Source organism: Cyrtonyx montezumae, unplaced genomic scaffold (genome assembly GCF_038088225.1).
Source record: "Cyrtonyx montezumae isolate F1298 unplaced genomic scaffold, pur_monq_1.0 scaffold_17, whole genome shotgun sequence".
NCBI classification, from domain to species: Eukaryota; Metazoa; Chordata; class Aves; order Galliformes; family Odontophoridae; genus Cyrtonyx; species Cyrtonyx montezumae.
In genome coordinates, this window is record NW_027071903.1 from 22,382,511 (window position 1) to 22,404,920 (window position 22,410).

Below are 22,410 nucleotides of genomic sequence, written 5' to 3' on the forward strand. Positions count from 1 at the left end.
AGGTACAGGAGGAGCTCTTACTCTGGAGTGGAAATTAGAAACACCACACACACAAAAACACAGGGAAAAAAAAAAAAAAGAAAACCCATTGAGAGAGGGGGTAAAGGGAGAGCATCAGAGTTATTCTGGAGTCAGTGTGGTTACACAATGTTTTCCATGTACAAAATACTCCTTTCAGAGATGGGGGGGGGGGGGGGGGAAATTTATGTGAAGTAGAACTGTGGTTTTGTGTTTTGTTATCTGAACTCAGAGTAAGGCCTCACCAGAATTCTCAGAACCACGTGCTTACTACTTATTCATAGACAGTATCTTAAGTTACTGAACCAGTAACTGAATCTTAAGTTTACTGTCCAAATAGATTTGCTGATTACGTTATCTCTGGTACCTGCTGTTTGCCTGACTTGGTTCTTTCCAAGAAAATAGTTGCCATGGTACAGGTGTTTGGTTTTTTTTTCCCTTGTTACAAAAGGAAAACCTGTTTTAAAGACAGGTTATCCAGCTCTCTGAAATGTGACAGTTAAATATGTCCTAGTCCCAGGATAAATGGGCCTACTCTTATGTGAGATAACACTATTGTGAGTTTTCTAATATTTCTGAGGTTATTGCCTCCTATTAATTCCTCTGTAATGGTATTTGGTTTATTTGCAAAGAAAAACAGTCAACTAAAAGTTCCCTGTAGAGATGTTGTCCTTATTCAGTGTTCTCTGTCAAGTGTAGAACATCCAAACACAAAGCAGGATTTGTAATCAGTGTCTGATGAGAGTTTAGTTTCAAACTGTCAAATGTTACAGAGAATTGTCTGATTTTTAACATTCAGATGTTAAATGTCACACATCTGTGTGTTCATTCAGAGAGAATAGCCCTGGGAAACACTACTGCCTTCAACTTCTTTTTTCTCCTGCTAACATACAGTACTTCTGAGATTTTTATCTTTATGAAATATTATGTACATTATGTATATTATGTGAAAGAAATACATTTAGAGTGAGTTAATGTTTAGTTTATTTACATCTGAGTACATGACATAAAACGTACAAAATAGTTTTCAATGCTCAGAGTCTTCACATCCCAGGAATACAAGCACTTTGGTCCTATTGAAAGTGTCTTTGGAGATGCATGCAAGCTGAGAGCAAGTGCTCACTGTAGCATGTTTCTCAGAGTTAGAGACAAACCCAGAAAGTCTTCAAAACTGCTGTTTATTATGATTTAAGAGGAATTCATACCAAGCTTATGGTAGTACAACTGCTGAACAGTAAACACTGACACACCGCTCTTCAGATTTGCAAATAATGTAATTGTGTTAATGATTTTAGAAGCCTGCTTCAATATTGAGGCATTTTAAACTAACACAGAAGAAATGCAGATAAGGGTACTGCAGTAGGTGAGTGCATAAGACACTTAAAGTGCTGGAGCATCTCTCATGGGAGAGGATGAGAGCTGAAGCTGTTTAGATGGAAGAGGCTGAGGGAGATGTCATCAGTGCATTTAGGTACCCAAGGGGAAAGAATGAAGATGTAGCCAGGCTGTTCCCAGGGTTGCCTAGTAAATAGAAAAAGGGGCACAAAACAAACACAGCAAATTCTGTCTGAATGTAGGGAAACCATTTTATTATGTGAGTGTTTGAACACTGGAATGGGTTACAGACAGCTTGCAGATGCTCAGAACCCACTTGGACACAGTGCTGAGTGACCTGCTGCAGCTGACTTTGCTTGAGTGGGAGTGCCTTCCAATCTTAACTATTCTGTGATCCTATAAAGTGAAAATACAAATGTACAAGTGATAAAGTCTCCATATGAATATAAAATGTTTAAAAATTAAATACTGACTTGACTCAGTAACTTAAGTGACAGTCTTTCACCAGGCTTGATCAAAAGAACTTGACTGACTTGTGAAGTTATTTTTGATGAAGGATTTATTCATTCTTCATAGCTTTCCTTCTTTCACAGCCACTGTGGAATCCTTTAGTCCCATCAGGACCTTTAGGCAGGCGCAGCACCCCTACAGGCAGACCATCTGCATTTTGTATTTTCCGAGCTAACATGGGGCTACTGACCGGACTCTTCTCTTGTGTCACGGTTTGAGCTTTTCTTCTCTGTACCCAGGGACTACCAGAAGGTGTGATACTGCTGTCTGAAGAATAATCTGTACATTTTCTTGGAATTTCAGGGCTTGTACTCAGGTTAAGTTTGCTGTCTTCAGCCAGTGGAGACTTTTTGGTCACTTTTCTTAGAGAGGATGGACTGTTCCAAGGACTTGATCTGGGTGATATGTTAGGACTCAGATGGTTGTTTGGGTGAATGACAGGACTCAGCTTACTTGTAGTACTTGTCACAGTACTTCTGCGTCCCGACTGTGGTGATGTAGGATTACTCTCTGGCTCAGAAGAGCTATTTGCTGACAATTCATCACCGGTAAACTGAAGTTCCTCAACTCTCTTATTAAGGGATCTAACCTTCTTAAGACTCTTGCTGGTATCCTCATCACGGTTCTTGTCTTTAGGAACTTTTTTCTTTGGAGGTTTCATGCCTATCAGGACAACTTTCATGCCAGTCTCTTTCTTTTCAGCACACATGAAGTCATGAGCCTGTACAGCAGCATCTACTTCTTCAAATTCTATAATTGCACATTCCTGTGTTCCCATTTGTGTATACCGACTGCTGAACCTCCTGATATCAGGTGGTAGATCCCTGCCAGGCTTGAGAATACGAACTGATGAAATTACACCAAAAGTTACAAAGGCTTTGAGGAGATACTCCATTACCCTTTCTTGTATACATCCATTTTCTTGTTTGTTAAGACCCTGCAGTTCAGAAATCATGTGGATATCATACACGAGTAACATCCTGGTAGGGAGATTTTCACTTGGAAACACTGGAACTGGCGTATTTCTTCTAACCTTTCTGTTATCATCACTGAGCTCAAGCATGTGTGAGTACTTCAGTGCATGGGCTGTGGTTCTCCAGTCACGGGTAAGGTGTTTCACCTTGAGGACAGACACAGGTTAAGCAGCACATCTGATCAAACCCACCCAAACAATTTCCTGAATACCCAAGGGCAGATGCAGCTCCACTCTGCAAACCCAGATTTCCCACTGCAGTAGGCAGCACAAGCTATGGTTTTCTGAAAGCTTGTGTCCTATTAAAATAGGAACTGACAGAAAACCTGATTGGAAATCATTACTTCAGTGTAGAGCCTGCTGAAGTGATTCCACATCTAACGTAAACATGGTCAGAATGCATGTTGTTTGGTGGTTTGGTTTGTGTGCTACTTTTATTGAACTTAGTTTTCATTTCTCAAAAATTTTTGAGAAAAAGCAAAACTAACAAAACAAAACAAACAAAACAACAACAAACCAACAAAGCTCACAGAAGGTCTTCCTTTCCAAAGAGGATTTTTGAAAGTTTAACTGTTACCACTGAAATCTGTTTGAAGTAACCTGAAGAAGCTCAGATTGCCTTAACTTCTGTAATGAATAGCTCTGCAAGAAATGTCAGATTTACATTTTTAATACTTTGTGTCAGGATTGTAATTTAAAAACTGCTACATGCACATAGGTGGCAGTTCCTAGTGTGAAATAAAACAACCCAAGAACTATGAGGAGAACCCACCTCAACTTAAAGTTACTTTAATTGCTTGATAACCTTCAATCCTTCTATTTGTTTTTGGGATCTCCTTGCTTTGGCCAAGGCCCTTCTCAGAGACAATAAAGTCACTTTACCAGGATAACTTGTTACTCATGCGTAACTGATCTAGAAGTTAATCTTACCAATCATTCAATTCACAAGGCCCTATTCCCCACAGGAAGAGAATTTAAAAGTGTAGTTCCATAAATGCCTCTGTCTTCCTCAGGCAATCATGAAAGAGTTCAAAAATGTATGTTCTAGATGAGAACAAACATCACTGCATCAAAACTGAGTCGAGGCCTCAGAGAGGCATGTAAAGAGGACTGTGGAACTGCCTGGATGAGTTCTTTTCATCCCTCCTATATAATTTTTTGTTCAAAAAATGTCACTTTAAAGTTAACTTACTTTCTTAAAAGAAGTGAGGAGTTTAACGCTGACGTAGCCCATCTTATTTCTTCTCACATGCTTTAGGAGAAAGGCGTCTTTCTCAAGGTTCTCATCTGAGAAATAGTATTCAATCTGTGCTATCAGCTTCTGGATAAGGTCATTTTCTGGTGGTTTCCAGTTCTGGTCAGACTCATCATCATTTTCCCCACCACTGAAAAACAGATAATTTGATTAACAGGACTCCATCTCACATTAATGGTTTAAAAGAACAAAACAAAAAAGAAAGTGAAAATGAATACCCATAATGTCGATTCCAGCTTCTTTTATACACAGGCACTGAATAGGTAGAGCCCCGTCCATCTGAGGCAGGAGGCTGGCTCAGATGATGCTTTCCAGTTAGTGTAAGGAATCAAATTCCTGAGCTCAAGCCAAACGCTGATCTCAGTGTGGAACAATGACACATGTTTACCACTGTCTTGAAAACAGAGCCTGCTCAAATTTTACACCAAAACAAGAAACGCAGGTGCACAGGAGCTTAGTTTCCATTGTGACAGCATTCAGTTTTTCAACATGAAGGTGTTATCGTTTCTGTGCTTCATGAGTAGAACTGCATAACAGGGAATTCATATTCCAGACTGAGGGAACCATATTTTCTCAAGCATCTTCACTTTATGAATGCATTTGGTGTCAGGAGCCAGAATCCAGAGAGTAACGCAGACTGACAGGACTGCTGAATTTTTTACAGCTCAGTTCTACACTGGCAGTTTACTGAGGGATTGGAGCTCTCCGTAGGGGTCAGATTAAGGGCTGTGCTGTGGTAGCAGCTCATGTGCTATCCCTTGGGAATAGCTGTATGCTGTAGACGCACAGGCAGGTTGCTTAAGAGATCACACAAATTTCTTGTCTCCCCCTCCCGTGCTGCTATCTACATATCTCTGCAAGTAGAGCACTGCTGAGAATCCTGTCCTGAAAAAAGATCTTGAAGCCCTGGAACTGAGACCAACTTGTTGCCACATCCCATTACAGCCACGTGTTTGTTGCTGGAATACAAACAACCATTTAAGCTGTCATCCAGCACTGAGGCAAGTAGCTCACCCACACACTGCAGCCACAGATGTTGTTATAAGAACTATAATGGCAGTCTTAAAGCTGTCTGGGGTTTTTTCGAAAGCTATCAGCTGTCTAGTTTCACTGTGGGACCATTGCAAAAGTTCCTATAAAAAAAAAAATCCACTATGTTCCCCAGTCCTTAAAAATCATATAATTGCTATTGTTTGTATGGTCTCCCATATACTTCAGCAATAAAAAGGAGGAGCCATTTTCTCCCTTTTTTTTTTTTTTTTGAAGTGACTTTAGCAGAGCTTGTGAGGGCACTGAACAAGAGGGAGAGGGCTAAATGCTAGGGTGCCCTGAGGGCAGCACTGCAGGCAGGCAGAGGTACTGACTCACCTCACCATGCAGCCATTTGCAGGGACAAGCTAGAGGGCATGGTCCTGCTGCAGGCTGCTGTGCTGTGTGGTGCTGGGCTGCCCACGCCATTGGGTTGGCAGCACAGCCCACACTGTTCTGGTCAGCAGGATCTGCAAAGGGAACACACTGCACTCCCAGATGTGACCGGTCACTGCAGACTTCTGGAAGCCAGCTATTTGTGGCTCTTCCCAGGCAACAGCTACACCCAGGCAGTCTGTCACACAACCCTAGAAATCTCCTTGTCAGAATCTCTGTAGCCACTTAAGGAGGTTGGGCTTCAAGGAGTGACAAGAGTTAAGAGCAAAAGAACCCAAATTTCAGTCATTTGAAGATGCTGAAAGTAGAGGGTAACAGACGAAGTTATTATTGAGACAGTAAAAAAACTTCAGTGGCCTACAGTTGTTGCTGATTTGAGAAGGAAGGAAAACAAGGTAAAGTGATTGTTTTTCATTCTCTCACCCCACAACCTCATTTTCCATTCACTACTAATTGTGAGTAGTGTGTGCAGAAGAAATCATGAGAGTATGTCAGCACTTCAACATATCCACACTTCACTAAGTAAAGCTTACCTTAAATTCAGGATGGAGCTTACAACTTTTACAGGTTTTATTAGTACAGACATTTGCAGGTATTTTGAAGCTTCAGATGGAAAGAAAATGCAGCATCATGCTTGGGAAAAAAGAAAATGGACTGCATCAGTTCTGTTCTTACTTCCAGTGTTAACACACCGAGTCAGGGTGACACATTCTCATTTCACCTCTCTAAAACATTAAATCTCAATTTCCACTGCAGAACTGATGTCATCGTAAAAATCTTTCATCTTTGAAGGTCAGATTCTTCCCGTGTCTGCCTGTATTCAAAAGACATTTAAGTTGGGCGAGAACAATTTTTTGTTAGGCACAGAGGAGCAACTTACTTGTCTTTATGAAGTCTGTATATTTTTCTGAAGTACCTGGCAGCTAAGAGGCTCAGGACTGAACACCCAGAATATTCACAGGGCTCCCCTACAACTGAAGTGTCTTGGCCACAAGGAATAGTTTTCATTTTGTAAGCAATAAAGAATTGAGAAACAAAATATAAGTTGTCTCATAGCTTAGCTGAAATGGTTCATTCCCAGAAGTGTTAGACCAGCCCTGACAATTTCTGTAAATGCTTAGATAAATAATTTCCTATCCAATGCTTCATTCCCAAAAGTAAATCCTTCGCTGACGTTATATGCAAATGGCAGAAGCAGTGTGAATTCCTCTCACTGACTTCTGGTGCAGAGCCTTTATAGTGCTGTCCACAGCAATGCCTCTGGCATTCCCTGGATCAGGGAGAGGCCATTTACCAGAAGGCCGCCCCCACCAGAACTGAACACATCGGCGTTGTCTGCGAACGTTCTGAAGACAGTGCCTACTGCAGAGGGCTAAACAAGTGGCATTGAAGAGTTAATTACTACGTGTGCCAAAACCCGCAAAAATAACTGTGCCTTTTTCCAGTGTTCACTGGGGCTAAAAGCTCTTACACATACACAACAAGCTTGCTGAAATATCACAGTGATGCTCTAATTTTAATGCTGGTATTGCACTGGCCTTACAGTTACATCCTGATTTAATGTTACGTGGTCTGTGCCAGCTCTGCCCACGGCGCTCTGTGGCGCTTCCAGCAGGGATCACAACACAGTAAGTGCCAAGCAGTGTGCACTCCAAAAACAGGTAACTGAGGCTTTGAAGTCATTACCACTGTGAGGAACTAGTCCTCATTCAGGAGCAGCCTTACTCCTCATTTTGTCAACCTACGCATTAAACAAAGATCATCCCATCAGTGAATTCATACTGACCCCAGTGTTGTGTCCCCGAGTGCATCTATATACGCACTGCTTTTCTGAGGGCAAGCTCTGAGATCCCTTCCGTGTGAGCCCGAATGTGCGTTCTGAAGGCCCTGCCAAGGACGGACGTTCGAACGGCGCACTGCCACAGGTCCGCGGTGATCTCCGCACACCGACAGCACTGCTGGCGTCACCGAGCACTGACCGTCCAGCCCCGCTCCGCATCAGCCGCGGCCCGGCTCACCTGGAGCGCCCGCACCGCCCCGAGTCCTCTTCGCTGCAGCTGCCGCCACCCCGCACCGCCGGGCACGGCGCGCCTTCCTCCTCCTCCTCCTCCTCGTCCTCCTCCTCAGCAGCCACGCGGATCCGCACCGGGCCGACAGCCCCGCGCTGCCGCTGTGCCATGGCGCTCCGTCCCGGGTAGAGCCGCAACCGGAGCGGAGCGCTGCGGGGATCAGCGGGCGGAACGCGGCTAGAAGGACTGCGACCGACAGTCCCCGTGAGTCAGCAGCGCTCGGACGCACCCAACGCCGCCGCGGCTTGGCCAAGCCCTCCGCGCCTCGAGCCGAGAACCGCTCTGTTTGCGCGGAACGCCCACGCGGCCGCAGCCGAAGCTCCGCTCCGTGGCGGGGCGGGGAACGGGCGCGGCCTCCCCCAGCCCGCAGCCCCGGAAGCGGCCGTTCCCGCAGTGACGGCGGAGCCATTTCCGCCAGGGGCGGCGGCCATGGTGCCCAGCAAGTGCCGGCCCGGCAGGGGCCCGCGCGGCCCGGTAGGTGCTCCCGAGGAAGCGGCGACGTGGGGCGGTCGGGTTTCTTGTCCCCGCGTGCGGGCGGAGCCGTGCCTGTACGCGGCGGGATCGCTCGGGCTCTTCTGCCCTCCTCGCAGTGTTGTGGTGCTGGATGTGCCGCTGTGCAAGCATAACCCTGTATTTTGTTCTTCTCTCCCCGTGCTCAGGCCGGTGGCTGCGGGCTCCAGCTGCTGATCCAGACGTCCGCAGTAGGCAGTAAAAGCAAACCAGTAATTGCTGTTTTCTTGCTCCGGTAGATAGGTGGACTCACGCGGTTGTGTGCCGCATGTCTGTGCTTTCGGACGGGGATTGCTTTTTCCGGCAGTAGCGCGTTGGTTTTTAGCTCTCTGCCTCGCGTAGCCTGTAGGCTTCTCGTGCTGTGTATAAGATGTGTGAGGTGAAGCTACCGGGCTGTCCCGCAGCCTGCCACCAGCTCCGTGTGTGACCTCTTAGGCTTCCTTCCACCCCCCCCTCCTCCCTTGGTTGCAGTGCTCCTACAGGGCGCTGTGTGTGTGGGTTTGCTCCCCTTTGTCTCGTGAGAGCTGTCCTTGTTTCTAAGGCCGTGTTTGTCTGTGTGAGGACACCGTTTGCCTTTGAGGAGCTCAGTGTTTTTCTCACGCGTCTTGTTACAGTTTGACTTCAGGATAAATAAAGAACCGTCATCTCTCCACAACAGACTTCTGCAGCACGACCTGGAAAAGAGCTGTTCGGGAAGGCAAGGTGATGCTCGGTGGGCTTTGGGGTTTTTTTTGTTGTTTTTTCTTTTGTAGGTGGTTGAATGGAGGGCGGGAGGCTTTATAATCTCTTTTTATGAGCTAAACAGTAAAGAAAGGCTTTATTATGAGTAGAGAAATGTTCCTGTCTTTAATACGTGACTGGGTTTCTTAACTGAATGCATTATATTCTCAAACTCCTATCTGTCCTCCTCCTTGTGCAGATGGCTTTTCTCATTGTATTTTATGTTTTGCTCTTTCTGCTCACGGAGGAGCATTCTTTCTCTCACCTACAGAGCCACAATCTTTGTGAGTGCCACACTCAGCTCTGCCCCCTGAAGCCTCAAATTCTCAACCATAAGCTCTTACTGGATGTCTTGTAGTTTAATATATATATATATTAAAGTGCATTTCTAAGATATGAAGAAGTAGTTTTACTTTTGATGGCTCATGGCTTTGAAAAGCAAGGTATTTGGTGGCATCACTGCTAACTGGTGAAGCCTGGAAGAGCTCTGGAACACAGCTGAAGTGCTGCTGCTTGCTTGTCATATCAAAACAGTGGCTGGCAAGGGTAGGAGATAGTTTGGCTCTATAATGGCACTGAAATACCAGTGTATGGCACTTCGTTATTCATCCCAGTAAATAATAAAGACCAACAGCTCTTCGGAGTGGGTTGTTTTTAAGGCTGTTAAAATAAATTGCATATTATGGAGTATATTTAAGCTCAGCAGTTTTGCTTTGTTCATCCCACAGGAGACTCGAGAGTGCTGAGTCCTTTGGTGCGCAATAAGCAGCTGTATCTGCCAGTGCCATCCACTCTGACAGAGCTTTCTGGCTTGGAGTTCAAGCAAAGCACAGGTTCTTTATCTGGATTTGGGGAGTCTTCTGTACATGCAAAGCCCAGATCTCGACAGAACAGTCACAGTATTACTTCACATGCTTCAGGTAGGAGCATAAAGTTCTCACCTCCTTGTATTTATTTACTTATTATTTGAACTGTAAGATGTTTCTTCTGACTGATGGACTGTATAATTGCATAGCTTGTGTTGTCTCCTGTTCCCATGGTGTATTAAGAGACCGTTGTCAGGAGACTGCTGCTAATATCTTCCAAGTTTTAATGAAGGCATTTAAACATAGGCTTTTTAGATACCTTTCTGTAACAAAAGGACAATGATAGGGATCTATTATGACATTCAGAGTAAAAAGTAACGTCTTATTTAATTCCTTATGTTTATTGGCTTTAAAACCTGAGGCACAAGTCTGAACTTCAGCAACAATGCTAACTGATTATGTTTCAGTCTCAATGTTGGGTTGCTTGTTGTTTGTTTTTTAACGTGTTTTTCTCCAGCAATTCATTTCCCTTTATAGGATATGTAGAGAATGTTGATCATTATGTAATGATTTATTAAGGCAGCTACAAATGAAAAGATAGAAGGTAGCACAGAAAACCTTCTAAATCAAATTAAATGTGAACAAACTTTTGTTATTTATTTAGCTGTTTTTTCTGATGACGTGATTTACACAACAAGGAAGTTCCTCTCTGTAAATTAAAGAAGTTAATTCTTATTTAGTGAAGAATTCATGGTTGTTTTATAAAATACGTTAACAGGAAAAAAAAAGTGCAAACATGGAGGATGATCCTATGTTCTTGTGATAGCATATATGCACAGGGATCAATTTCTGACTGGTATTTTTCAGTAGATTGTTCTCCAGTTAAGCTAAAGCTTGCCATACAGGTTGCTGATTTGTTTTTTGGGTATCTTTGGTCATTTTCCTTCTTTCTCCTTATATTAACAAAATAAACAGAGCTGGTTATTTTGTAAACGTGTTTAAAAAGGTTTCCTGTGTTTTTTTTTTTTCTTGGTATTGCTGTGAAGCATAAAGAAGCCACAACTTGGCAGTGCATGCACTCACGTGTGAGAGAATTTGCATTTATTTCTGGCTCAGTGGGACTGCTTCCAGTGCTGTGATTTTAATCATATCAACATTTACCTGATCTGTGTCATTATAGTTGTTCTTAATATAGATAGTATCCTCGTTAAGTTCAGACACTGCAATTGTTTAACTGATATGCAGTCTTACCTTAGGACAGCTCTGGGTAATGCTGATCAAAACAAAAGCATCTACAAACTGTCTGCTTAGCACAAATAATTTAACAAAAAAACAAAAACCCTGTCACGTGTGAGCTCAATGGATATAGGCTTGCAAGAGGGATGCACCTGTAATCTAAAAAAGGCAGAAAACTGGTGGCCAGAGTTCTGAGTGCAGGCAAAATGCATTTCATGGGCTGTGTAATTCTTTCAGTAAGAAGTAATTATTAGTGGTAGTTAATGAAGTGATTTTTGTGGTTGTTCATGTGTTCTTTTGATGATTTTCTGATAGATAATGCAAATTTTGGGAGCAGTTCATCAATAACATTTCCTGTCTTGCAACGTACTGCTGAAGAAAAAATACTGAACTCGGATAGGCTCACCCTGGAAAGGTGAGCACGGAGTGGAGCCTGGGCTCAGCAGCTCGCTGGCCTCAGGGGACTAGTATTCATTCCAGCAGTGCCTGCGTGGCTGATGGTAGGTGTGGGGGGGCTGGGCTGTGTTTTTTGTTCTTTCTTCCCTCAGAGGAAGGACCTGTGTACCACTGAGAAACTCTTGAGTTTCCTTCTGGTAAAAATTCAGTGTTGGTAAATATATCCAGAGCAATCATCTAAGGCAGGTAGAGTTTTTCATTTTAAACTAAGGAGCTGGTTTAAGGGCTGAACTCGAAGTCATGCAAGACATCTGTAGAGAGTAGAAGCCCATGTCTCCATTCATTTTAATCTGATGCATTGAATGTGAGGTTCTGTAATCTAAAGAGGCACGTAGGCACGGTGTGCTCTGAATTCTGACCTCAGTGGGCTACTTTACGTGGTGGCTGAGTAGTGCATTGGCATGCTGTATCTGCTGAAATTGTAGTGTGGTCACTCTGAATTCTTCCGGTCATGTCCACATGACAAGGAAGTCTCTGATTAGGAGGGGCTTTAAGAAAATGCTGAAAGCACTTCTGCTATACTTTTATGTTTTTCTACAGTAAGGAGTTACTTTCCTATTCCATAGTTGTCTAATTAGCAAGCCTATTAACTCTAATCAAGATAATACCCTTTTCTTAGTTCAGTTGGAGTGGGTTAGTAAAAGGTCGATTATCAGACGATGCATATTGTTGTTGTTCCAGGCAGAAACTGACAGTGTGCCCAGTTATTGATGGAGAAGATCATCTTCGCCTTTTGAATTTTCAGCATAACTTTATAACCCGGATCCAGAATATTTCCAACCTGCAGCATCTTGTTTTCTTAGATTTGTATGATAACCAGATAGAGGAGATAAGCGGCCTTTCAACTCTGAGATCCCTAAGAGTTCTCCTTTTGGGGAAGAACAGGTACAATAATAAAACTAAGCAGCCTAATTTGTTATGACTTAGTGTCTGTAATCTGTCTTTGTAATCTATCGTCTGTTACAGGGTTTGCAGATTATGATGTTGGCTGTGAGACCAATGGATGCACTCCTGTTAAATGATGTCTAATAATAGCAAGCTTCCTAATAAGAAGAAAAATAGTCTGTTCAAGAAAAAATTTAGATTGAGATGGGCATTCCCAAGAGCCATTTGGCTCTGTGTGTGCTGTAACTTCACTGTGCACAGAGGAAGGCAGGAATTAGACCTGCTAGCATGTGCTGTTCATTGCCTTGCCAGTTCTTCTGCAGCTGCTGTGCTGGGTGTCCCCCAGGTCATTGGCTGTAGGAGAGCTGCACAGCCTGTCTGTCACCAGCAGTTCCCAGCCTTTGTCTTTTACCTGTGTATACATCTTTCACTTCAAAACATAAACCAGTGGAGAGTGATCTTTTCCTTATTAGTAAAATGATATTTGTAGAATTTTCGTGACTTCTAATAGTACAGTATTTTGTGGGATTTTTTGGCTTTAATGGCTGAAATCTCACCTGTAGATACTCATTTTTTTTATAGCAAATTGTTGGGTTGTGGGAGTGATCATCTAAGCAGCTATAAGCAGTAATTTTCCAACTTTATCTGCAGTGAGTTCCATATAGTTCGCTTACAGAGGTGTGGTTCAGAGATGGGAGGAGGTAGACTTGTTGTAAGTCAGGCACAGTTGCTCGAAGAGACTATTTTCTGCTGCTTCTGTGCATGGTCTTTAATTTTTGAAGCAAATGCATGATGCGTGTGGTGTTTTATATAACCAGCCAGCAGATGGTGCTGCTGATGCTTGAGTAACCTCGGCCTGGAGGCTGAGAAAATGGGACAGGACAAGAGCGTTGTCATGGTGAGATGGTGAGGCAGTACAGGTAGAAATGAAATTAGGCCAAATGTAGAGACTTGTATTGTCTAGGAAGGGCCAGCGGCTGTCAGATTTGTTTTATTCTCAGTTCTTGTAACAAGATCTTAAAACTTGTCACTACGGTTTTGCTTTAAACAGATTTAGGGAGAGCTTTTGTCCAGTAATAGTATTTCTTACCTTTTGCATAGGTTGCATGTTGATTTTGTTTTCTAGCAGTGCAAGGATCCTTCCCCCTTTTGTCTTCCTAAGTGATAGCATAGATTGCAACTGTTGATGACCAGAGAGGAAAGTGTCAATCTAAGGCTTTTTTTAATTCATTTTAGACAGTTGAGAACTTTGCTCTTCTGTTCCTATCAGTAGACAGGAGCAAACAGTTAAGTTTTATATTAGCTCGAAAATGAAAGATGCATTTGATCTAACGAAAAACATTTATGTAATTATTGAAATATTTCAGAATAAAGAAGATCTCAAATCTGGAGAACCTAAAAAATCTTGATGTTTTGGATCTTCATGGAAATCAGGTACGGTCTAATACTTGATTAATCAAGTTATCTTATGTAAATAACACATTTCTGGTGCCATTTGTCAAACTCTTGCTTTTTGAAAGGGTGGCAAATCTTGCTAAACCTAGCAGCACGTGTTTGTGCCAAGAAAGTAATTATATTGCACAAGTAGTTAAAAGTAAAACATAAAGGAATTTAAGTTCCCATTGATCACTGCATTGTTTCTTCTGTTGTTGATCTCACAACTGAAGATCAGTATATACCTGTAAAGGACTTGAATTTGTGTGAGGGAAAGGCAGAATGAGTCCAAACTCTTTTGTTCAGGTTTCTGTATGGGCTTAAGTCACTCAGTGTCCTTTCAGATCATTCAGTTTAAGACTGTGCAGCCACTTCTATTTGTGATGCTCGGAGCCCTAGCTCTGGAACATCTGAGAGAAGGGTTCCTAACAGTTCTGTCAGAAGCAGCACAGGGTGTATATAAGGGCAAGCCAGATAGAGTATTCTTCTGTAAAATAAATCTAAAACACGTGTGATACAGAATGTTCTGTAATTGAGCTGTTTAACAACATATGGTTATTGTGACTATATGAGACCAATGTCTGATTTCATTTTATTTTTTTCTTTTCCTGGATTGCCCTTCTGACAGTTTTGACTTCTTACTGCTGTGTGTGTGTGTGTTCTTTATTGGATCATTGCTTCACAGTGGGGAATTACAGTGCTATAGGAAAAGAAAAAGAAAAAAGAAGAATGAGCACTTTAATGAGTCACTGTTATATGTGATGCAATAATTCCATGGCTTCTCTGAATAATGCAATTAGTGCAATAATTCCAATTAACAAATAATTTTCTGTTCATTTCAAGCTTATACTTGAAAGTTTTGATATTGATACTCTTTTCTCTACTAGTTGAGATAACTTAAGACACCAGTCTGCCATATGTATGTATTAGTTGTTTTTGAAGGTATAAGAAAGATGTAAAGAAATGCTGATCTTTACCCTATACAATGCTAATGTCTTGATTTTGAGTCTAGTGGTTTTCTTTGTTTGCTTGCTTATTTATTAATGAGTCGTTGGTCTCTCATATAATTTCTTCGAGATTTGTAGGGTTTTTGTGAAGATGCCCTTCTATCTTAAGTTACACTTCTTATCAGATTTCCAAAGGATCCAGTTCATCTAGAGAATTGGATTTGAGAACTTGGAAAGATGTATTCCAGAACATAGCAATTTCTACAGCAGATCAGTAGAATCGAAAGTCAAGTGTTGATGCATAGCTTAAAGCAATGGACTCTGATCAGAGTTCTGTTGATACAGTGTTCTCTCTCCAACATACAAGATTTTTCTCTTTGATTCGGTTGGGAGTAATGAGAAACAACAGTGCAGAAACAGAATGTCTCACTGATCTGTCAGTATGAAAAACAATGGGAAGTATGATTTACATTATATTAAGTAGACACGTATACGTCTGTTTCCTCAGATGGATTGTGGCATTATGCTCCACCCAGTTCTCACAGGAAGGTAAAAAGTCTGTTGTAAATATGGTCAGTTTTACAACTGGAATCAGTTGTGGACAGCAGTTTTCCTTTGTTAGAATGGTTTTCATTCCAAGTAGATCTGATGCTGCTGCTATGGTGTGCATCACTGCTGTCATCCTTTCTCATAGCTATGGGGAGAAAAAAGAGAAAATGGATGTGAAGTGGCTAGCAAATAGCCACAGATGTGTTGGAGAGGCTGTTGTCTGGAATAGGGACTGCTCAGGGAAGCTCTTCTGCAGTGTTAGATGGAGCCAAAGGCCGGGGTGCCAGCAGAGGGCCAGGAGTCACTGAGCACAAACTGAAGTAGAGGAAAGGTGTTAATACTTGAGAGGAGTGTCACTGTTGAGGTGGCCAAATGCTAGAGCAGGTTGCCCAGGCAGTTTGTGGCATCCATGTCTGTGGAGCTGGTCTGAGGCTGACAGCACATGGTGCTGTGTTGCCTGCTGGGGCTGAGCTGGCTGTGTGCGGGGACTGGAGCAGGGGATCTCTGGAGCCCTCTTGGATCTCAGTTGATATTATCATTTTATATATATATATATATATATAATATTTTAATAACAATTAAAAAAAAAGAGGAGTTACAAATATATGGCCAAAATGTCCCCTTGTAAAGCCACAAAAAGCCTCTCTGTTGAATGAATGAAAGGTGCTGTGGGATTAAGCTGCAGAGCACTGTATCAACATCCTATTACTGCACTCACTGAAAGGCACTCAGTGTTCAGGATTAGGGTAGAAGTGTTTCTGTGGTTTTGATGTATATAAATCCCACACGTTTGGTAGCAGCAGGCAGCAAATCTGTTGGTCTTCTGGGCGTTTCCTGGGCAGTGTGTTCTCATTGCTTCTTTTCATCTATTCTGAAACTGCTTGGAAGTAAAGGTTCACAGCATTTTAGTGGTTTGGGTTTTTTCTAAGAGCATTTTGGTTAATGTTTCTGAGGTGTAACACAGGTGATCAGTATTACTATTTTTTGAATAGTGTTGAAGTCTAGCTAGACACAGTTCCTTCTTGTTGCTGGAGGTGTAACAGTTAAGAGCAGAGCTGCATTCCTGATTTATTCTTAGTCTCTCTTTCCTTCATTTTCTGGGTATAAGTCAATCCCATAGATGGAATGCAGATTGTGAAACTTCTAAGACCATGTTTTCAAGAGATTGGAGGTGAGGAGAAACAGGAAAATTTCTTGGAAAATACTTTGATTTATTTGGGTGCAGAATATTTTGGCTAATATGGTTTGGTCTGATCTTGAAGACTTTGCTGCTGCCAAGTGAGAAATTCAGTGGGAACTGGATGTGCTTTAAAGCCCTGAGGTGTAGTATTCCACAATGTTTAATGCTGAACCTTTCTTCTTTTTTACTCAAATCAAGCCTTTAAATGCAGAAAATGCTATCTTATCATAAAGAGCCAAAATAAGGTTATTAAAATAAATAAATAAAATAAACAGTGTAATGCCTAATATAATGTCTCTTTACAGAAAGGACAAAATGCCAATTTCTCTGTCATGCCATTATTCTTTGCTTGTTTTCCTACATGATTTTCTAAGGCTCTTAATACTGCACAGCAAAAACTTGTAAGCAGACATAGTGAAGTAATACCATCTACTTTAATTTCTGTGTAGAATCTGCAGTTCTGTGAGCACTAACACACTAATGTGAACATTGTGGGCTTTATGATTCAGAGACCCTGCGTGCAATTGTGTGTAGTGTATATTTAATACATTACAATTTCTATTTAATTTCTAAATACAGTGCTTTCAAAGTCAGTCTGAATGGTCTTTGAGAAGAACAGTGGCTGATGGCTGTTTTTTCTGTCAAATAGCATAAATTTTATATGTTCTACATAAATGCTTTTAAAACCTTTTTTATTTTATGTAGAGTTGATGTGATATTTATTTTATCTTCCAGTGGAGTAGCTTGATTAGATTCCACTAGGTTCTAGTGAAGGCAGAACTTGACTAACTGTATTTAGAATGAAATTTATTCTTCTAAATACTTAAAAATTCCTTTTTTTGTTCTTTTTAAATTCTGTGAATTCTGTATGTCGCTTTGCAAATAAGGCCTCCTGTTTATTTCAGTGGAAACTGCAACCAATACAAAGAGCACAGTAATAGCATTTGATAGAGAAAATTCTCAGCTACAGACCACTTTTTTTCAACATAGGCACCACCATTAGCTACACGTTTTTGCCACTGATGAGCAAGAGCCTGCATGCCATGCTAGTCAATATCTGCACCTGTGGAGGTGGCCCACTGTCAGTGCTGCTGAAATGCACCCCCCACTGCCTCAGTGTGCTCACATCCACTGTTTGGTCTCCATAAACTTTCAGTGAACATCAGTGTGTGCATTTTTTTCCCAAGTGGAGGAATTCAGTTCCACCCCTTCGCTTTGTCTGCACTTCCATCGTGGTTTTGTTTGATGTTTGCAAGTCTTTGAATTTTGTATATTTTACAAAGCAACTAAAACATCCAATAATGCATCCTGTATATCCTGATAATGCCTTACAGTAGTCCCAATTCAAATGTAATTAATAGAAAATTGTCTTAAAATGTATATATAGGTTTGGGTTTTTTTTTTTTTTTTGCTGAAAGAAATATGTAATCTAAAAAGAGATGGCATTGCTTGTTAGCTAATGTGCAGTGCAGAACAAAAGCTGATGGACTCATGTATGTGTGTGTGACTTAAGATAGAGAAAAGCCAATGGACTCAGTCTTAGAGCTGAGCAAAGTGACAAACAGCAGCTCTATAACTGTTGATGAAATCTTTGTCTTAGAATATTAATCCTGGCATTTTAGTACCGCACTGTGACATGCTGTAATCCTGTCTCAACAGGCATCTGCAGGGGTCTTTGTTCTTCATGCTCACCATCTGCTTGTGGCTGTGCTTGCACAAATATTTCAGTCTAAATATATTGTTCTAAACAGTAGTGTCTCTGTTCCTTAGCTTTAATATCTTGTGTCCTGCCCCCCCTTTTTTTTGTCCTGCATGTCATACACGTGAATATACCTTATTCATTTAATTAGCTTATCAAGAAGGGTTTTAATATCATTTAGTTACTGTTTCTGCTATGTACTTTTCTGAACTTTTTATGGGAAAAATTTCCATAATACTTTTTACAGCAGTATATTCAGGTCATACATCACAGAGTTAGGTGCCTATATACGTGTGGTTTGTTTGCATGAGAATTATCAATGGCACTGTGCTCTCAGACTGTTCAAGACCAGCTGCCTTACCTCTTCTCCCATTCCAGGAGTTGCTAAACACTTTCTGGAGATTGGCACATCTAGATTTGTGCTATGTATACAAGCAGAAAACTCAGTATTGCTGGGGGGGAGCATGACACCAGTTTCTGTTGCTTGCCTGCATCTGATTGCTGTTGGCAGTGAAGAGGAGGAGCAGCGTGGCGGGCATGGGTGTTGCAGGGAGCTTCAGTGGTCCTGCAGGGTAGGGCAGGCTGATGTTCGTATGAAAAGGAAATCTGTCATACTTGTAAAGTCTGTGAACTGCCACGTGTTAGATGCACAGCCACGTGCTGTGGAAAGCCATTCTTCTCCACAGGAAAGCCTGCTGCCTTCTTTATGCCATAGGATGTGGGTTACAGTAAGAACATGATACAGTGGCTGTTGTTTATCATCTCTGTGATACTTAACTATATTCAAATCCTACATAAAGGTCTGGGTGAGTTCTGGAGGATGGTTTCCAGACCACGCTGAGAAATAAGTACCTGAATGTGGGTCATGGAGTGAAGTACATCACTGAGAAATATAGACATCAGGAAATAAAAAAGCCAGATTGTGTCAGAAGAGCAATGATTAATATCTTTTTAAAACATGGTTGCATCTCCAGAAGTAACAATTAAATTTAAGAGGCAGTAGCTGTTGTTATTCTCTTGATTATTATTCTTCTTTCAGTATCACCTGTTTTAATTCCTAATACCTTATTTTAAACATACAAATGTAGAGCAGCTGACTTCCCACCACAGTTTACTCATGTTGTTTGAACCTTCCATTTTCTAAGCACAGGTAGCTGTGAGTTGGCAAGGAATTGCTGGGGACTTTTGAGCAAGCATGCCACGTATCCAAATGAATGGCACTGCTGTTTATTAATTTTTGAGTACATCTCCCAGAGTAAAAAAATTATCTGCTTGCAAAACTTCCTTGCAAGTTCCAGTGTGAGAGTAACTTTGTTCTTCTCAGGGTTGTAGATGCTTGCTCCTGACTCACAGCAGGTTCTTGTCCTCATGACCTACTGGAAAGCCTGTCTATAGAGCTTGTGTAGCTAGTGCTGTGAGGCTGCTGCTGGCTTTTTAAGAGTCATGAAGCAAAACTGGACAGATTTCTGTGATAATATGAAGATACAATGCCACATAAGTCTTGCAGTAAAAGTACTACAAGATTCAGATGTGAGTCTTGAGTGCTTTTGCAGTAAAACTAAGGATCAGCTGTGCGTGTGATTTCTCCATTTTGACACGTAGTATGATCCTGTCAGTGGTGTCTTAATTGTGTGATGTCTTAAAGGTTGCTGCCTTAGAACAACGCAGCTGAAATAACCTAACTTCTGTTGGTAAGGAAGAGAGTGTTGACTGATTTTTTTTTTTACTACTGCTTGACTGGAAAGATATTACTGATGTGAATACTAGTACTCAATCTCCCACAGTCTGTAGCTTTTGTTCTATTTTTTGTTTGTATAATACATAAGCACACTATTAAGTTGCTTTTTTAATCTATATGTATTTTAAAAATGCATAAACTACATATATCTAGATAAAACACAGTGTATGTGTTTATACCTCTTTCACAGATCACTAAAATAGAAAATATCAACCACTTGAGTGAACTGAGAGTGTTAAACCTTGCCAGAAACCTCCTATGCATTGTAGAAAATCTTAATGGGCTGGATTCACTCACGGAGCTCAACCTTCGTCATAATCAAGTCTCTGCTATAGTAAGAAATAAAACATCTTCCTCTCTTTTTTTTTTTTTTTCCCTCTCACCTTCTTTCTGTCCTTCCTTTCTTTCAGGTACACTATTACTATAACTTATTGAAAGGACACCAGCATTTTAAATCTGGGAACTCAGATTTTCCCAGACTCCTCTGTGTTATTTTCTTGCAATGCTTGATTTTACAACGTGAAGGTGGAAATAACATTTTGGGATTTGTTGTTACTTTGTGATCACTTGTAGTGATAAAAGCCTTGGTAGCTTTTGATGGTTCTCCTGGAAAAAATACTCTGACCCTTTTTGATTCTAACATACAAATTCAGAGACTTTCCTTCCATACAAGCTTGTTTCTAGAAACAGATCCTAATTTCTGTAGCTCAGCTAAGCAGTGTCTCAGAAGATGATGATCTATTCAGGGATGTAATTTATTTGGGGTATAATTTAAAATGTAAACATCGTTACCCTGGTTAAATTCTCATGGAGTGATGTTTTTGTTGTGTACGGTGGTTTGTGAGCTGTTGGGATTTTTTTTGGTTTTTGTTTTCTTTTTAATTGGATGGGATGCTATATAACAGCATAGCAGATCAGATGGAGGGAGGGAGGGCTGTAGATTTGATTTGTGGCTAGAATCAAGGTGATGAGCTCTGTGCCACTTGAATGTGCTGCGGGTGATGGTTTGATGTCCTCTGGTCGCAAGCTGGTGTATGCTCCTTTGTAGGATAAGGAGATACGCACTTAAAACTGATGGGTTTGGATCTGCAGTCTAGGTGGTACATTAATCAATGCAAACTGTGCTGTCTGGCCATTATGGATTTTTATTACATAAATAAACTTTGGTTATGCTTGATGTGTTTCCTCTTAGTTAAATTATGTGCTGTTTTAATTTTTTTCTGCAACATTCTATTGTATAATACATTAAATTCATGATTACTCATTCTGAAAATGTGTTTCTTCTTATAAAACTGTAAAGGTGACAGAGTCCTTCAGATTATTCTTGTTCAGAGCAGCTACTGCTGCTAGATAGTGCTCATTGCACTGCGGCATTGCACTTCAACAACCTTATTGCTGCATGGTTTATTTCTTTTTTTTTTTTTTTTTTTTTTTTTTTAAGCACCGTATTTATCCTGCTGCTTAAATGCTGAGACAGCACCTTGGCTTCTTTCCCAAAAGCTTGTTCAGAAACCAGCAGCAGCCTCATCCTCTTTCCTTTAATATCATTTGCTTTGCAAGTGATGCAGCTTGTTCTGCAGAGAAGATATCTGCACTGAAACACTCCCTTGCAATCTGCATTAGGGAGAAATGGATCTGCATGTTCATCAGAAATCAATGTTGCAGTGAGGTTATAGAATATAGAAATTCAAGTATTTCATCAGGCAAAGTAGGAAGGTTCAAAAAATGTTACCTTGCAGCTACTGAATTTATGCCTCTGTCTTTCCTTCTAGAAAGATGTGGATACTTTGCCCCGTCTCCAACGTCTGTTCCTCAGCTTCAACAACATATGTAGGTAAGGGGAATTAACACTTTGTTTCCTATAAGTAATTTGAAGTATCCTATTGGAACTGTATTTCATTAAAATTTAAACTCAGTGAATGCAGATTGAGGTTTTTATTTTTCCTATGTACAAGCATAATGAAGCCATTCTGCATTTTCTACTTTAAGCATAACTTGTTTTAACCATTTGCATTTGAATGTCATACTATGAGAACTCTACTTCAAAAGTTAGATTTTTAATTTAAAGATTATAATTTTCTTTCTGACAATGCTGAAAATGAGAGATAGTTCAGTAATTATATTGTTTTACTGTTAAACTGTATCTGGTAAGACAGCATCACTGTGTTTATAGAGTTACACAAACTGCTGAGTCAGATTCTGCTCATGAGAATTAGGTAATATCATGCTTATTTTGTCCATACGTTAGTCAAGTTTGAAGGGTATATTCCTGGTTTCCCTTTCAAACTAGAGGGCAGAAACAATGGCTGAACTGGCAAAGCAGGGTCTCTGTTGTTTCAGGTAACTAAGTGCATTTTGGTATAAATAGAAAAGTTAAGTACAACATATTTTGTGTTCATATATTTTTGATGTTTCATTTGTACTGGTGCCAATATTAAAATAAGCAATGATAACAGTTTAGGCACACTTGTTTTCATTTTATCTCCTGTTAGGTATGTGCTTAGTTCTATCCCTTAATCATTACCAGCCTTCTTTGTTGCTTAGAATCAAATATTTGAATTTCAGACAGGGAACAATTTTAGACAGCCTCACATTCTAATTATTGCAAATAGCATGCTATTCTTGTGGTACTCACTTTCTCTGTAAAATGTTATACTTAATATGA

General features: G+C 40.9%; 2 protein-coding genes across 6 annotated transcripts in view; one reads left to right on the plus strand and one right to left on the minus strand.

Moving 5' to 3' along the window:
- Positions 1 to 1,182: 1,182 nt before the first annotated feature.
- Positions 1,183 to 7,729, minus strand: LARP6 (La ribonucleoprotein 6, translational regulator). Of its 4 annotated transcripts, none has more exons than XM_065733815.1 (4): positions 7,535 to 7,619; positions 6,050 to 6,149; positions 4,029 to 4,221; positions 1,183 to 2,983 (listed from the first exon to the last, which is right to left on the minus strand). In XM_065733815.1, exons 2-4 carry the CDS (start codon positions 6,100 to 6,102, stop codon positions 1,913 to 1,915), a joined length of 1,317 nt encoding a protein of 438 aa, XP_065589887.1. In that variant the 5' UTR covers positions 6,103 to 6,149; positions 7,535 to 7,619; the 3' UTR covers positions 1,183 to 1,912. The 4 variants fall into 4 exon arrangements, with proteins under 4 accessions (XP_065589887.1, XP_065589886.1, XP_065589883.1 ...); XM_065733814.1 differs by lacking the exon at positions 7,535 to 7,619 and adding an exon at positions 6,238 to 6,862; XM_065733811.1 differs by lacking the exon at positions 6,050 to 6,149 and having other exon boundaries at positions 7,535 to 7,729.
- A 259-nt stretch (positions 7,730 to 7,988) lies between these two features.
- LRRC49 (leucine rich repeat containing 49) overlaps positions 7,989 to 22,410 on the plus strand; it is a 36,624-nt gene continuing 22,202 nt past the window's right edge. The window contains exons 1-9 of one of the 2 annotated variants that reach the window (XM_065733791.1): positions 8,012 to 8,059; positions 8,245 to 8,307; positions 8,710 to 8,797; positions 9,544 to 9,735; positions 11,173 to 11,272; positions 11,995 to 12,198; positions 13,566 to 13,632; positions 19,936 to 20,079; positions 21,518 to 21,579. In XM_065733791.1, the coding sequence (XP_065589863.1) occupies positions 8,015 to 8,059; positions 8,245 to 8,307; positions 8,710 to 8,797; positions 9,544 to 9,735; positions 11,173 to 11,272; positions 11,995 to 12,198; positions 13,566 to 13,632; positions 19,936 to 20,079; positions 21,518 to 21,579 (965 nt within the window). In that variant the 5' untranslated portion in view covers positions 8,012 to 8,014. Of the gene's footprint in view, positions 8,060 to 8,244; positions 8,308 to 8,709; positions 8,798 to 9,543; positions 9,736 to 11,172; positions 11,273 to 11,994; positions 12,199 to 13,565; positions 13,633 to 19,935; positions 20,080 to 21,517; positions 21,580 to 22,410 lie in introns of both variants that reach the window. The other variant, XM_065733792.1, reaches the window with a different exon arrangement.

Bases quoted from the DNA above. Each gene is read 5' to 3' on its own strand.
- LARP6 (XM_065733811.1), bottom strand. From the start codon at position 7,695: ATGGCACAGCGGCAGCGCGGGGCTGTCGGCCCGGTGCGGATCCGCGTG. The intron at 4,222-7,534 runs GTGAGCCGGGCC...TCTGTTTTTCAG, and splicing joins GGGCGGTGCGGGCGCTCCAG to TGGTGGGGAAAATGATGATG. The intron at 2,984-4,028 runs GTAAGTTAACTT...TCTGTCCTCAAG, and splicing joins TCCTCACTTCTTTTAAGAAA to GTGAAACACCTTACCCGTGA.